Source organism: Mandrillus leucophaeus, unplaced genomic scaffold (assembly GCF_000951045.1).
Source record: "Mandrillus leucophaeus isolate KB7577 unplaced genomic scaffold, Mleu.le_1.0 Scaffold1018, whole genome shotgun sequence".
NCBI classification, from domain to species: Eukaryota; Metazoa; Chordata; class Mammalia; order Primates; family Cercopithecidae; genus Mandrillus; species Mandrillus leucophaeus.
The window spans coordinates 422,418-438,803 of NW_012098299.1; the positions used below are offsets into that span (position 1 = coordinate 422,418).

Below are 16,386 nucleotides of genomic sequence, written 5' to 3' on the forward strand. Positions count from 1 at the left end.
AATGTGTAAATGTTATCATCTTGTTTTTCTTATTAGGGCCCCATTTCACTGAATGACAATTGCAATGAGGCATAGGAAAGAAAAGGGAAATGAAACTGCTTGCTGAAGTCCTACTATGTGCTGTGCACTATGCTGTTTGCCTAATAAATAATTGCCTTGTGCTGTGTACCTTGGAGCAGCACCTTACACAGTGAATATATCAAATGCTTTTCACAAAAAGAGCAACATATCACTTAGAAGCTGTAGAACTTAAAAATAGCTACTTATACTCCATATAGTAAATAATAGAAGAAAAAAAATGAAATGGCTAAAGACATTTTGTTTTACAATGGGGCTATTTTTACATGTTAATTAAAATTCTATGTTTAAGCAAATCTCTTGTGATGTCTGCTTCATTATGAGGGGATGCATTTGTATTAGTCAATTCTCTAGAGGGACAGAGCTAATAGGATAGATGTATATACGAAAGGGAGTGTATTAAGGAGTATTGACTCACACGATCCCAAAGTGAAGTCCCACAATAGGCCATCTGCAGGCTGAGGAGAAAGAAAGCCAGTTCGAGTCTCAAAACCTCAAAAATACGGAAGCCAACAGTGCAGTCTTCAGTCTGTGGCCAAAGGCCCAAGGGCCCCTGGCAAACCACTGGTGTAGGTCCAAGAGTCCAAAAGCTGAAGAACATGGAGTCCAGTGTTGGAGGGCAGGAAGCATCCAGCACAGGAGAAGGATGGAGGCCAGAAGACTCAGCAAGTCTAGTCCTTCCACGTTTCTCTGCCTACTTTTATCCTAGCCATGCTGGCAGCTGATTAGATGGAGCCCACCCAGATTGATGGTGGGTCTGCCTCTCACCGTCCACTGACTCAAATGTTAATCGCCTTTGGTGACACCCTCACAGACACACCCAGGAACAATACTTTGCCTCCTTCAATCCAATCAAGTGGACACTCAGTATTAACCGTCACAGCCTTTATACAATTTTCAGCTTCCTGGTTGCCTGTCTCACATCCACCTTCTGTGCTCTGTAGTAATCGAATCCAAACACACAAACAGTAGAGTCAGAAGGTGAAAAAATAGAGAAACAGAGAGCCATGTACACCTGCCCACATAGAGACACTGAGAACCAGATCCGACTGCATTAGGAAGGTGTTTCCAATGTTTACAAGGCGAGATTAATGAATGAATTCTAAATCATACAGCGCCCCTTCAGGTTGAACAGTACACAACCTCTACATCCCTGAATACCAGTGATTAATAGCTTTAGTGACATGAGATATTTGTATTAACAATTATTTACAAGAGCTTTTACAAATATTACCATATCTATTCTGAAGATTATTTTTTGGAAATTTCATTAATTTATCATTTGACAAATTTGAGTGCCCGTTATAGACTAGGTATGGTTTTATATGAATTTGAGGATAATATTTACTAAAGTAACACTTGCTGTGAAAGTTTGCATTTATATACACACAAATCTTAATTTCCCAAGATATGCCTACTTTTAATAAGATTATTTTTTTATTTTAACTCATAATTATTCTTATATTGAAATGGAAATAATGGATTTTTAAGGAATGCCTTCTTTTGCCACAGAACTTTTTTTCTTTTAAATATTTAACTCAGATGCCTTAGAGGTGTTCAGAATATTTGAGTGAACAAATAGAAAATTTGCATTTCAAATTGCTAAAAATTATACATAACCTTACATAGTTAGTATTGTTCTGAAGAATCAGGCCAACATTTTTGTGTCTTGGTTTCCATCTGTAAAGTATAGGTCACTTTCAGATTATAAATACACGTTTAATCTTATTCTTAAAATTTGTTTCTGCTGGGCGCGGTGGCTCACTCCTGTAATCCCAGCACTTTGGGAGGCCGAGGCGGGCAGATCACGAGGTCAGGAGATCGAGACCATCCTGCATTCTGGCTAACACGGTGAAACCCCATCTCTACTAAAAATACAAAAAATTAGCCGGGTGTGGTGGTGGGCGCCTGTAGTCCCAGTTACTGGGGAGGCTGAGGCCGGAGAATGGCATGAACCCAGGAGGCGGAGATGCAGTGAGCTAAGATTGTGCCACTGCACTCCAACCTGGGTGACAGAGGGAGACTCCATCTCAAAAAGAAAAAAAAAAATTGTTTTAAAAATTAAATGGGTCAAATAGCCTTTCAATTAAATTACGTTGTAAAATTTAGTATATTAAAACGATGTGTGCCAAGACAAACAGAACCAAATGAAACAAAGTATTGGTTATAGAAATACAAAACTCAAAGGTCCTTCAAATAGTATGAATCTACACACTGTAGATTATAATAAATCTAAATATATTATCTGAAGACAGTTACAATTGAAGCCTAATTCTATGTAAGTAATTGAATGCAAAGAAATGGGATTGCTATGATATAGTCGTTTTCTATTAAACTGTAAATGCATTGTTGATGTTTTGCTATATTTTGGTAAGGATTGAAAAATATGAGGTATAAGAACATCTAAATTTTTAAATTTTTACTCAAAAATATCTTTTTTTTTTTCTTTTGGCTGAATAGGAATTATGTTGATAAAATTTGAATACATTTGTTCATTAAAAGATAGCCTTACTGAAAACACCATTTCTGAATGGCTTAGCAGTTTTATCTGTGAGAAATGATGTAACAGGTTATGAAAAAATTTGCCCAGCTGTTTTTCTCGGAACTATTTCAGAGCAAAGCAGACACTAAGTTCATTTTACATGAAACTGAGTAGGTAGGAGGTGGCTGATGTTTGAGAAAGTCTAGGAGGAAATGACACAGTTGATTGTCTTGCCAATAAAAAAATGAGAATTTCCTTTATATTTTAGCTTGAAGAAAGGACTAGTTAAAAATAACCACCATCATCAGTAGCTAACCAAAATTCAGAACCAGAACTTAGTAGAAGGCTGTAAACAGGATGGCATGAGTTGGATTTAAAAAAAAATGTGGTAAAGTGTACGTAACACAGTTATTATTGCAGTCATTTTAACTGTACTGTTCAATGGCTTTAAATATATTCATCATGTTGTTTAACTCTCACCACTCTGTATTTCCAGAACTTTTCATCATCCAACATCCAGTGGGCTCTGTGCCCATTAAACAATAACTCTCCCTTCTCCTCCATCCTCCACCTCCCACCCCTTAGTAAACTCTCTTCTTCCTATCTCTCTGAATTTACCTATTCTATGTACCTCACATAAGTGGAATCACATAATATTTGTCCTTTTATGTTTGGCTTATTTCACTTAGCAAAATGTTGAAAGGCTGTACATATAGCAGGTATCAGGATTCCTTTTTACAGCTGTATAATATCCCACGGTATGTGCATACCATATTTGTTTATCTGCTAACAGACACCTGAGTTGCTTCTACTTTTTGGCTATCCTAAGTAATACTTCTTTGAACATTGTTGTACAAATATCTGTTTGAGTCCCTAATTTCAGTTCTTCTGGGTATATACCTAGAAGTAGAATTGATGGATCATACGATAATTATATGTGTAACTTTGTGAGGCATTTCCAAGTTGTTTTCCACAATGGCTACACCATTTTACATTCCCGCCAGCAATCCGAGGGTTCCAATTTCTCATATTCTGACCATCACTTGTTATCTTCTGTTTTTTTTCTTTTTAAATAATAATTCTTTTGAGTGTGAAATTATATCTCATCGTAGTTTTGATTTACGTTTCCGTAATGACTAACGATGTTGAGCGTCTTTACATGTGCTTAGCTTATTGGCCACTTGTATATCTTCTTTGGAGAAATGTCTATTCAGGTCTACTGACCATTTTGTATTTGGTTTTGTTGTGGTTATTGAGTTGTAGTTGTTAATATATTCTGGATATTCATTCCTTAATCAGATATGTGATTTACAGATATTTTCTATTTTGTGCTGTCTTTTCACTTTCTAGATAGTGTTCTTTGATGGACACAGTTTTTAATTGTGATAAAGGCCTATTTATCTACTTTTTTGTTACTTGTGCTTTTGGTATCCAATCCAGCAAATCATTGTCAAATCCAATGTTGTGAAGATTTTCTTTCCTGACGTTTTCTTCTAAGACTTTTATAGTTTTTAGCTCTTATGTTTAGGCATTTGATCCACTTTGGGTTAATTTTTGTATTTGGTGTAAGGTAACAGTCCAATTTCGTTCTCTTGCCTTTGGATGGCCAGTTTTCCCAGCACAAATGCTGTTCTTTCCTCATTGAATGCTTTTGGCACCTTGTTGGAAATCAACTGCCCACATAGGTTTATTTCTGGCCTCTCTATTCTATTCCATTGGCCTATATGGCTATCCTTATGCCAGTACCACACTGTTTAGATTACTGTTTTCTGTAGTATGATTTGAAATCGGGAAGTGTGAATCCTTCAACTTCATTCTTTTTCAAAATTGTTTTGGCTGTGCAGACTCCCATGAAATTCCATATGAACTTTAGGATGGGATTTTTCATTTCTGCAAAAAAAATCGTTGGGATTTTGATAGGGATTGCATGAATCTATAGATTATATTGACATCTTAGCAATATTAAGTGTTCCATTTCATGAATACAGGATATCTTTTCATTTATTTAGGTCTTTTTCTTTCAGCAACCATTTGTAGTTTTCAGTGGACAAGACTTTGGCTATGTAGTTAAATTTATTCCTGAGTATTTTATTCTTTTTGATCCTATTGTAAATGGAATTTTCTTAATTTTATTTTCAGATTGTTCATTACAAGTGTATCAAAATTCAACTGATTTTTGTGTTTTGATTTTGTGTCCTACAACTTTGTTAAATTTATTAGCTCTACAGTTTGTGTTTGTGTGTGTGGTGTGTATGTGCGTGTGTGGTGTGTGTGTGTGTGTGGTGTGTGTGTGTGTGATGTGTGTGTGTGTGTGGTGTGTATTTGTGTGTGAGTGGTGTGCGTGTGCATGTGTGTGTAAGCTTTAGGACTTCCTATATTTAAAATCAGGCCATCTGTGTACAGAGATAATTTCACTTCTTCCTTTTTAATTTGGATGCTTTTATTTATTTTTTTCTTTCCTACATGCTCTTACTAGAACTTTGAGCACTAGGTTGAAGAGAAGTGATGAAAGCAAATAAAAGCACCAATCAGAACACACAGCCTTGACATTTGGAGGGTTAAATTCTTGTTGCCCGGCCTGGCCTCACCAAGCTGCACTGGGCGTGTGGGCTGCTTCCCCTCACAGCTGCCTGACACAGCCATAACCACAGGGAGAGGCTGAAATTCACTGAAATATACCAGCCTCTTTATCAAGTTCTCCCTTGGACGCTCCAAGTTTTTGACTAGACTAGTTCCCAAATACAGATGGTCCTTGACTTAGGATGGTTAGACAATGATTTTCCCACTTTATGATGATGCGAAAATAGAAATGGTGCATTCAGTAGAAATTGTATTTCGAATACCCATACACTCATTCTGCTTCTCACTTTTAGTACCATATCCAATAAATTACATGAGATACTCAACACTGTATTATAAAATAGGCTTTGAGTTAGATGATTTTGAAATAGAAGAGTTCTCTTATGACCCTCGCAGGGCATGCGACAGGAATGAGGCTTGCTCCTTTGGTGCCCTGCTGCTCAGACCCCTAGGGGGAGCATACAGCATGCAGATGGGCAGGTGCAGAAGCTGTGGGGAGTGCTTTTGGGCTCCGGCCCCATGGCAGCATCTAGGACTTCTGAAGCCCAAGTGGGCGTGGTGTTACAGTGTGCTCTTTCAGCTATACCATCTGCAGACAGCTTGTGTTAGTCAGCTCAATAGACCCTTATCACAAGGACAGAGAGCCTTATCACAAGGACAGAGAGGTAGTGTGACAGCCTGAGTTCTTGCCCAGTGTCCTGGAAGAATCAGATCACATGTTGGCTGGAGGGTTGAGTGCAAGGTTTTATTGAGTGGTGGAGGTGGCTCTCAGCGAGATGGATGGGGAGCTGGAATGGGGGAATGGAGTGGGAAGGTGGTCTTCCCCTGGAGCCAGGCCGCCCAGCAGCCGGACTGTTCTCCAACCACCCTTGGCCAAACTCCCCTTGGCGTCCAGATGTCCTTCTTCTCTCTTTCTCTGCTGTGCCACCCCACTGCTCTCCACTGCTCTGTTCCTTCACTCCTCTCAATGTTCAGCGCTTGTGTCTGTGCCCGCTAAGGTCTTAGGTTTTTATGGGCACAGGATGCGGGGTGAGCCAGAGTGGTCTTGGAAATGTAACATTTGGGCATGAAAACAGAAGTGCCTGTTCTCACTTAGGTCCATGGGCCCAGGTCGGAGGGTGGAGCCCTCGCCAGGGATCCCGCCCTTCTCTACCTAGCACTTCTCTGTCTCCTGTCCATATCAGTTTTGTCCAAATGGAAACTAACGTAAGTGTTCTCAGCACGTTTAAGGTAGGCTACGCTAAGCTGTGATGTTTGGTAGGTCAGGTGTATTAAGTGCATTTGTGACTTACCATATTTCACATCCCAATGAGTTTATCAGGGCCTAATTCGATCATGAGTAGAGGAGCATCTTCAGTTGCCTCAGTTTAGTTTCTGCCCGTTTGATGGCTGCTTAGATGGAGGGATGAATTCCTGCAGCTTCCTACACCACCATCTTCTGTGACACCCCTTCCCCAAGATTCGGATTTCTTTTTTGCCCTGGTGGCCTCTTGTAGCCTGATAAATCTTTGTTTCAACGAGGTCAAGGTCATGGGGTAAATTCTTTGTGGGGTGCTTGACTGCATTTTGTTTAAACTTCACAGATTGTAGTACCGATCTTAATTTTTAATTTTACTAATGTGATATACACACTTATATAATTCAAAAACAAACCCTGGACCAGGTATGGCGACTCACATCTGTAATCCCAGCACGTTCGGAGGCCGAGGCGGGTGGATCAGCTGAGGTCAGGGATTTGAGACCAGCCTGGCCAACATGGTGAACCCCCGTCTATACTAAAAATGCAAAAAATAGCCAGGCATCATGGCACATGCTTGTAATCCCAGCTACTTGGGAGGCAGAGGCAGGAGAATCGCTTGAACCTGGGAGGTGGAGGTTGCAGGGAGCCCAGATTGCACCACTGCACTCCAGCCTGGGTGACAGAGCGAGACTCTGTCTCAAAAAATAAACCCTGAATGTGATTATATACATGATTCAATTAAATTGTATTTCCTTCTGAAATTCATATAAATCTAAATTAGGCAGTAACTTTTTGTATATGATTTATTTATATTTGAAAGCCACAAATGACCCATTTAAACTATTTTTTTAAATAAGTCAGTGAAACAATGTCTTAGAAAGAAACATTTTTGTTTTCTCTGTTCTGTTCTATAACCACCATTTTTTTTTTCTTTTTTTTTTTTTCAGTCACGTACAGGCTTAGTGACAAAGAAACATTGGTTCTCTGTCCTACATTTTCACTATCTTTTTCCCTCTGGTCAGAATAATCTCAAATTTACATGTTAAAAACAATCAGTAAGAGAACTATATCACATTTTGTTAGGATGGAAACTTTTCAACTTTATCACAAAGACATTGAATGTGGAGGCTTTCTGTTTGAAGATAAAACTATTCATTTAAAAAAATTTAAAAATTACAATGTTTCCAGTAGCTTCTTTTTGAATTACTAACATATTCCACACTCTAGTAATGGTTTGGCCAGCTAATCGTCAGTTTCTGCTTTAAAATGTCCTAAATTCATGTTTTACTTTTGAAAAATGACAACGTAGATGTTTGGAGGGTTAATGAAAGATGTAGAAACATTTTTTATTCTAAGAATTCCACTTGCCTTTAAATAAAGATATACCATTTGACCAAACAACCAGATTTTCTTTTTCTTTTCTTTTCCTTTTCCTTTCTTTCTTTTTTTTTTTTTTTTTTTTTGAGATGGAATTTCCTGCCTATTGCCCATCCTGGAGTGTAGTGGTGCGATCTTGGTTCACTGTAACCTCCGCTTCCTAGGTTCTAACGATTCTCTTGCCTCAGCCTCCTGACTAGCTGGGATTACAGGTGTGCACGACCACGCCAGGCTAACTTTTGTATTTTTCGTAGAGACAGGTTTTTGCCACGTTGACCAGGCTGGTCTCAACCTCCTGACCTGAGGTGATCTGCCTGCCTCGGCCTCCCAAACTGCTGGGATTGCAGGCATGAGCCATTGTGCCGGGCCAGCTTTTCTTTTTCTAGCAAGGGGAGCCTCTTAAACTTGAAGAGGACCGCGATGGTTGAGGCTGGGCAGTAAGGCTTTACTGCAAATCCTTTGCCACTGTTTTTTCTGACTTTCTAGAGAACTTTCTAGCAAAAGGTTTCTAGAACTTTCTCCTTCCTGGCCTAACTGACATTCCCTTTTATGCATAGCCTCCCTTTCACTTTTCTTCTGCCTGGAGGAAATGAAGCTCCATGGAACTTTCTCTTGAAACTTTCCAAGAAAAAAAGAAAAGCTCTAAGCACTGAATGTGGAGACAGGGGGATGAGCTTCAACTCTGAACTGTTTCCAGCGTAAAACTGTCCTTTCCAGGGCCCGTGTGGCTGTCACTTCAGAGTGGTGGTTGTCTGCTGAGGGACCCCTGACTCAGGCTGCCTCCCAGGGGAAGCTCCGTCTTCCGGCACAGGTAATGGCCTGCAGCTTCATCTCCACCCAGCCCCATCTGAGCAGGCCGGGAGCTCCCAGCTGTTTCACTTCTCTCCTTCCTGACTCCTCACCATCACCATCGCCCTCTCTCCTCCCCACCCCGCCACTCCTCTCCCACACGTGTCCCTTTCTCCCCTTCCTCTGCGTCTGCTTTTCTCAGAAGTTAGCTTACGAAGCAAAGTTGCGACTCTGAATTCCTGTTTTCCAGCCACCCTCATGTGACAGGATGTCTCCTTAGTGGAGGCTTTCCCTAAATTCAGGAGCCCTTTAAAAGGGAGGGCTTCCTCTCTAGTTCTTTTCAGCTGGGCAGCTCTGGGAACTTGGATTAGGTGGAGAGGCAGTCGGGGGGCCTCGCTGTTTGCGTCTTTGTCCCGCCCTCCTCTCCATCAGGAGAAGGAAAGGATAACCCCTGGGCCATGAGGCTACCGCTGCTCCTGGTTTTTGCCTCTGTGATTCCGGGTGCTGTTCTGCTGCTGGGTAAGTCCGCTCTGAGGCAGGGGCTTTCTGACTTGCGGGGCCGGAACCACACCCTCGTTTTGTGGGTTACTGTGAATGGGTTCCTTCCAACACCTTTGTGAGGAGGAAACGGGGTTCCCCTGCACCACGCAGTCCACAGCTAAGCCTGCTGCCTTCACCTGGCGGCCAGGCATGGAAGGCCTGGAGCTGGAGGAGGGAGGAGGATGCGTCTCAGGTCTCGGTTGCTGCCCAGTCTGGAGTCCTACAGACCTTCAGTCTCCTCCTGACTTCTCTCATCGCTCATTGTTCCTTCCCTGTTTTCTTCGTGCAGAAATTTCCTGCTCTGTGGTTTACTCTTTCTGGTTTTCAGTTCACACTATTTCTCTCTCACTGCCAACAAACACCTTCTGAGTGTCTCTGGCTGGAAGGGGGGCAGCCCTGATGTCTCCCCGCGTCTTAGGTCCAAGGATATCAACTCAGATCATCCCCCCAAAAGGGATTCTAAGCAATTTCCATGCTCATTTTTTTTTCTGCCAGAATCATTCATACATTTGATTGTTAGAAAGTTCATCCTTATCTGTATTCTAGACTGTTCAAACTGCCGCATAAGCAGATCGATTCCTGTTTTTCTTATTTTTCTGGAGATTAGAGATTACTCATTAGGAACAGCTCCAGAGTTTTTCAAATTCTCAAATACATTTGCCAGTCTCTAGACTCAATTGCTTAAACTTCAGGATGGGAGGGCCTTGGGGGATTTTCATTCCTGGTTCTATTTGGAGATGATATAGAAGAGATTTCAAATTTGATTTTTTGGTTTCCAATCCCCCTTTATTTCTGTGATATCAACAAACACTTGCAGAGAATGGTTTGTGCCTATGATCTACTCTATGCACTGATGTGAAGGTGGGTAGGAAGTTTCCTAGGAAGAGAGTATTTTAGTACCGCAAAGTTTAAATCATAGTAAGTATTGAGTAGCAGTGATTATAAAAACACAAGTGAAGGCGGTATGGTTTACACCCTGTCTCTCTCACTCACTAGCTTGGCGACCTTGGGCAGGCTACTTTATTTCTTTGTGCTTTAGTTTCCATGTCTATAAAATGGAAAGAATACTATTACCTGCCCCCATCAGTTCTTGTGACGATTCAATGAGTAACAATATGTTAAATGTTTAGAACAGAGTGTGACCCATAGTAAACGCCTTGTAAGTGTTAGCTATTAAAATCAGTGGCAGAAAAGAAGTACAAGAAAAGATCAAATAGAAAGGATAGATGAAATTAATTTTATTTTTATTTTTGAGATAGACTCTCATTTTGTTGCCTAGGCTGGAGTGCAGTGGCATGATCTTGGCTCACTGCAACCTCCACCTCCCGGGTTCAAGCGATTCTCATGCCTCAGCCTCTCAAGTAGCTGGGATTACAGGCGCAGACCACCATACCCAGCTGATTTTTGTATTTTTAGTAGAGATGACGTTTCGCCATGTTGGCCAGACTGGCCTCAAACTCCTGACCTCAAGTGATCTGCCCTCCTCGGCCTCCCAAAGGGCTGGGATTATAGGCGTGAGACACAGCGCCCAGCCCTGATTTTATTAATGTATTTTATTTCACCCAGTAACTCAGAAATATTATCACTCAACATTTAATTGATTTGGGATATTTTCCCATTCATTTCTTAAAACTAACTCTTCACAATCTGGTGAGTATTGTATACTTATAGCACGTCTCAATTCACAGTAGTGTCATTTTATGTGTACAGTGGTCACATGAGGTGGCTAGCTATCATACTGGGCAGCACAGATACAGTGCCTAATTTTCTTTAAACTGACTCGATAATGCTTCTGAGCGATAGCGTTTCTCGGTTTGCTCAGGAGTGTTTCCCTCTTCCTGACAGCAGGATGCCCTCTTCTGACTAATGTCTTCCTTTTCATAGGCACAGATATTGGGGAGAGAGGGGGGATGCTGAAGATCTGTTTACTTGGAGAATAAACAAACAAAAAATTCAAGGGAGCCCGTTACTTGAAAGCCTGTAATTTGTGTTGTTTTGTTTTTTGAGACGGGTTTCACTCTGTCTCCCAGGCTGGAGTGCGGTGGTGCGATCACGGCTCACTGCAGCCTTCACATCTGGGCTCATGCAATCCTCCCGCCTTGGCCCGCTCCCAACTCCGCAGTAGCTGAAACTTTAGTAGAGACAGGGTCTCACTAACTTGCTCAGTTCGATCTCAAACTTCTGGGCTCTGGCGATCTTCCCACTTTGGCCTCCCATAGTGCAGGATGATAGATGTGAGCCACTGCACCCAGCCTGTAACTTTTATTTTATCTTTTCTTGGCCCAAGAAGCATGTGATTGGAGGAATTTGTGTAAAGGCAGAGCACCTGCTTACTTAGCAGCAGGTTAAAGCTATGTGAAGTCTCAAGACCTCTCCCCTGGCTTCTGCCCACCAGGAAAACCCATGGGAAGGTCTCCCTACTTACAATCGGTTTATTTCTTTTCAATCCACAACCCTTCCTTCCACCTTCAGGAGAGCATCCCACAGCATTAGCACCATAAGTCTCTGTGGGCTGCTGCCAACGGATGGGCTGGTTCTATCTGGAGGGGTACAGGAGGCTAGAGGTTAACAGGACTAGACGCTCACCCTTCCTACTGTTGTTCTTGCCACGCTGTCTTTTTATCACTCAGCAGCAAGGTTTTGAGCTCAGTTGGGTTATAATCATGGTAGATGTACCATGAGAGCTGGTGGGACACAGAGGTTAGACCACAGCAAAGAAGTTTAACTTGGAAATAGGAAGGTTTGGCTCACGGGTAGTGGTGTATTGGCAAACTTAACTACTGTAACTACTGGTTCCAAGAAGGAAAAGAAAGGAAGCACTGATTTGATTTATGCTGTTTACTGATGTCCATGCTGTAAATATTCCCACCATGGTTGATTTCAAATTACTGACTTGATGTCAGTGGGGACAGAGTTGGGAAGAGATGCCAACAATAGGCTCTTTTGTTTGTTTGTTTGTTTGTTTTGAGATGGAGTCTCTCTCTGTCACCCAGCCTGGAGTGCAGTGGTGTGATCTTGGCTCACTGCAACCTCTGCCTCCTGGGTTCAAGCGACTTGCCTGCCTCAGCCTTCCGAATAGCTGGGATTACAGGCACCCACCACCACGCCTGGCTATTTTTTTGTATTTTTAGTAGAGACGGGGTTTCACCAAGTTGGCCAGGCTGGTCTTGCACTCCTGACCTCGTGATCTGCCCACCTTGGCTTTCCAAAGTGCTGAGATTACAGGCATGAGCCACCATGCCCGGCCAACAGTAGGCTCTTACTAGCTGCTGCCATCAGTCCCTGGGCAACATGGAGCCTTTCTAGGCTCTGGGAAGGCACTCAAACAGTGGGTCAGGCAGTATCACAAAAAGCCTAGAACATCTTCAAAAAATGAAAATGAGAGACTTGGTGGACAGAGAAGCCTTAGAATCATGGAGCATTAAAGCAAGAAGAAAGTTGGAGGTAATGCATTTTGACATCATTTTATCGATGAAGTACCAGGCTCAGGGAGGTAAAATGTCCAGAAGGTGACTGTTTAGCAGGGAGACACAGATCCAGGACTTTGCTCAACAGCTTGTACTTTTCCACCTCCCCTTAGATTTCTTGCCGCGCTGTTAGATCAGGTAAGGGCAAATTAGGTTATTCCTGTTGCCATTTGTGGAGCTCGCATTTGGCTGGAAGGGATCCAACATTGACATCACACTAATGGTATAATCCTGATACTCCTCTATTTCATTTCCCTCAATGAAATGCTAAGAAAGATAATTATATGTAATTATCACAGTAGTGGTTTTTCACAATCACTGTTGAAAACTTTGATTCCAATATAAATGTATGTCTTATGTTAAATATTGGCTCTTCAATGTATTTTTTCACAAAACTGAATTAAGTGGGAGAAAAATACAAGCACCTTTCTCCTTTTTAAATGTAGTCTCCATCTTTCTCAGTGTTTGTATCTAGATGGCTGAGCTAACTTTTACGCTTTGGAATATATATATATACACACACACATATACACACACACACACATATACACACACACACACACACACACATATATATATATGCTTTTTTTTTTTTTTTTAAAGACAGGCTCTCACTCTGTCACCCAGGCTGGCGTACAGTGGCATGATCATGGCTCACTGCAGCCTTGACCTGCTGGACTCAAGTGATTCTCCCACCTCAGCCTCCTAAGTAGCTAGCACCACAGGTGCATGCCACCGTGCTTGGCTAATTTTTGCGTTTTTTTGTAGAGATGGGGTTTTGCCATGTTGTCCAGGCTGGTCTCAAACTCCTAGGCTCAAGTGATTTGCTCACCTTGGCCTCCCAAAGTGCTGGGATTACAGGCATGAGCCACCGTGTTCAACCTTAGGTTTTGACAGTTATGCAACTTTTGGTTTAATCTACAAATATTGCACGTGAATAACTGTGGTAGAAACTTAGACCTCAGGGGCCCATAGCTTCCATAAAGCAGATGGGAAGATGTCACTGTGTACTTTTCCCTAGGTAAGAAAACTGAAGCTCTGAAGATTCAGTGGCTTGCAGAAGTCAGGTAGTCAGTAAGGAACAGAGCTAATTCTTCATTATGATCTTCAGACTCTGAGGCTAAGAAGTAGATATTTACTACCTGGAGTGTGTTGATCACGAAGGATATAATGTGGTTCAAATAACACTATGTTGAAAGAAGGATTTGGATCCCTTTATCTGTATCAATTTTTCTAGACTTTTCACTTCAACAGGGGGAAAGGAGGGAATTAATATTTATCAAGTGTGTATTATATACAAATGATATGCTGGGTGCTTTACATAAATGATCTCATTTAGAAGTTCGTGGTAGCTTTACCAGACAGCATTATTATCCCCATTTTACAGATGAGGAAGTAGAGGCTAGAACGGCTAATAGCACTAAGGCAACGCAGCTAAAAAATGGTGGAACCAGGATTTGATTGCAAGTCTATCAGCCCCAAAGAACATAACCCTCCTAGCCACGCCCCTAGCCCCCTGAGGCTGGAAACCCCATGGTTCCATGTTCTCTGTCCTTCCGTCCCTCTTTTTTTTTTGAGACAGAGTCTCACTCTGTCACCCAGGTTGGAGTGCAGTGGCGCCATCTTGGCTCACTGCAACCTCCGCTTCCCGGGTTCAAGTGATTCTTCTGCCTCAGTCTCCCGAGTAGCTGGGATTACAGGCGTGCGCCATCATGCCTGGCTGATTTTTGTATTTTTAGTACATGCTGGCCAGGCTGATCTCAAACTCCTGACCTCAGGTGATCCCTCCTGCCTTGCCCTCCCGAAATGCTGGGATTACAGGCGTGAACCCCTACGCCGGGCCGGTCCCTCGTTCTAGACTGCTGCAACAGTTCTCTGCTCTTTCATTTCATCCTATTCTGAAACATTTCACACTGTACGATTGATTTTGCCAAGTTAACAATAATAATAATAAACATGTATTAAGCAATTCCTGTGTCAGGGACTCTTCTAAGCCCTTTATTTAGATGATCTAATTTCATTCTCACGACGATGAGGAGGTCCTGCTATTTCCCCCTTTATTTTACAGATGGGGAAGTGGAAGCACAGGGTAATGTTGAACTTGGCCAAGGTCACACAGCCAGCGAGCAGTGGAGTCTGTTACCTGGGAGCCAAACCCTAGAGCTCTGATGATGTCATGATCAGATTGACTTGATACATACCTACGGTGAACTAATTAATCAGTGGTGCTATGCATGGAAGAAGAAAGAGCAGTGTAGTGTCAGTTTCTTACCTAGTAAAGGGTTTTGTTTATTTATCTTAAGGGGGATCTGGGGAGGCTGGCATTCAGAGTGAAGAAATAGGAGTGAGAGGAGAAACTAGCTGTGGAGAGGTAGGAGATTCAGGATCCAGGACACAGGTAGAGCGGTGGGCAGGAGGAAGGAAGCCTCTTCTACTGACGTGGGAGTGAATGGCCCCAGGAAGGTGTAGATATTCATATCTTTAAGGTAGTAGGAGGGAAGTTGGAAGAGTTTCTTGGCCTCTGTTTTGTCCTTGTGTTCAGACCCATACTGGGTTCATATTCTGTACTTTTCCAAATGGCCAATTGCAATGACCTAAATCAGTAGTTTCCCTGAATATTTTGTGTCTGAATGAAGGATCAAAGTGACAAATGAAGTAATTCTCCATTTTTTTTCTTTTGTTCAACATTTCTTTTCTTTTTCTTCTCTTTTTTTTTTTTCTTTGAGACGTGTCTCGCTCTGTCGCCCAGGCTGGAGTGCAGTGGCACGATCTTGGCTCACTGCAACCTCCACCTTGTGGGTTCAAGAGATTCTCCTGCCTCAGCCTCCCATAGCTGGGATTACAGGCGTGTGCAACCACATCGGCTAATTTTTGTATTTTTAGTAGAGACGGGGTTCCGCCACATTCGCCAGGCTGATCTCGAACTCCTGACCTCAGGTGATCCACCTGCCTTGGCCTCCTGTTGAACATTTCTAAGCCTAAGACTCTGACTAAATACCCCCCCATCAGCCCCCAGCACCTGGCATAGCTTCTTGAATGTACTAGGTGCAGGGTAAATATTTGTTTATCACTTAATTTGGGTTCTTTGGGGAAAACATAGGTACATTTATTTAACTGAGGCTGGTGAGCATATATCTTAGTTTGGGTTCCCCAAGAAGCTGTCCTCAGACAGTTGCACTTTGGTTTGAGGGCAAGTTAGTTTATTTGGGAAGTGAGCCCAGGAAACACTGGCAGGGGAATGGGGAAGTGAGACAGAAAGGGAAGGTGTGTGGACACCCAGTGACTGCTGTGGGTGATGGAGTGTAGGAGCTCTGGGTGAATGAGTGCCTCGGATTCATCCTGTCCAAGGTATAAGAGATTTAGAGCCTTCAGTAATTCTCCTTGGCCTCTGATGAAGGCCTCCTCCTATAGGGCATTCATTTTCTGACCCATCTAATTTGTGCCATGTTTGAGCCTAGAGGGTTCCGATAATCAGAAAAAGCCCCCAGGCCAAAAGACATGGTGCTGGCATTTGGGAGTGGGGCCTGCGTGCACCTAATCAGCGAAGGCCAAGGATAAATAGTATAAATCTGGTGGCATCTGCTACAGCTACTTGGCTGCTTTTCCTCTTATCCGGCTTCTCTGTCTTCCAGAAGTTACTGTCTTTTGTGTTTTAATGTTAGCATTTTATTTACTGATAGGAAAATCTAAAAATGTATAAGAAAATGTAGCATATCATACTTATCTCCCTGAACAATCACCTTTAATAAGCTAATTTTCTTTGCTAGCAGGCTTGAGAATTTAATGACTTGCTCAATGTTGTGGAATAATTTTTAAAACGCTTAAAAGAAAAT

The 16,386-nt window shown here is 42.2% G+C and overlaps 1 protein-coding gene across 1 annotated transcript in view; it reads left to right on the top strand.

Annotated features, from left to right (window-relative positions):
* The first annotated feature begins 8,788 nt into the window (after nucleotides 1-8,788).
* The window catches only part of MRC1 (mannose receptor, C type 1), a 97,271-nt gene continuing 89,673 nt past the window's right edge, over nucleotides 8,789-16,386 (top strand). The window contains exon 1 of the mRNA XM_011976583.1: nucleotides 8,789-9,065. Within this exon, the coding sequence (XP_011831973.1) occupies nucleotides 9,005-9,065 (61 nt within the window). The 5' untranslated portion in view covers nucleotides 8,789-9,004. The remainder of the gene's footprint in view (nucleotides 9,066-16,386) is intronic.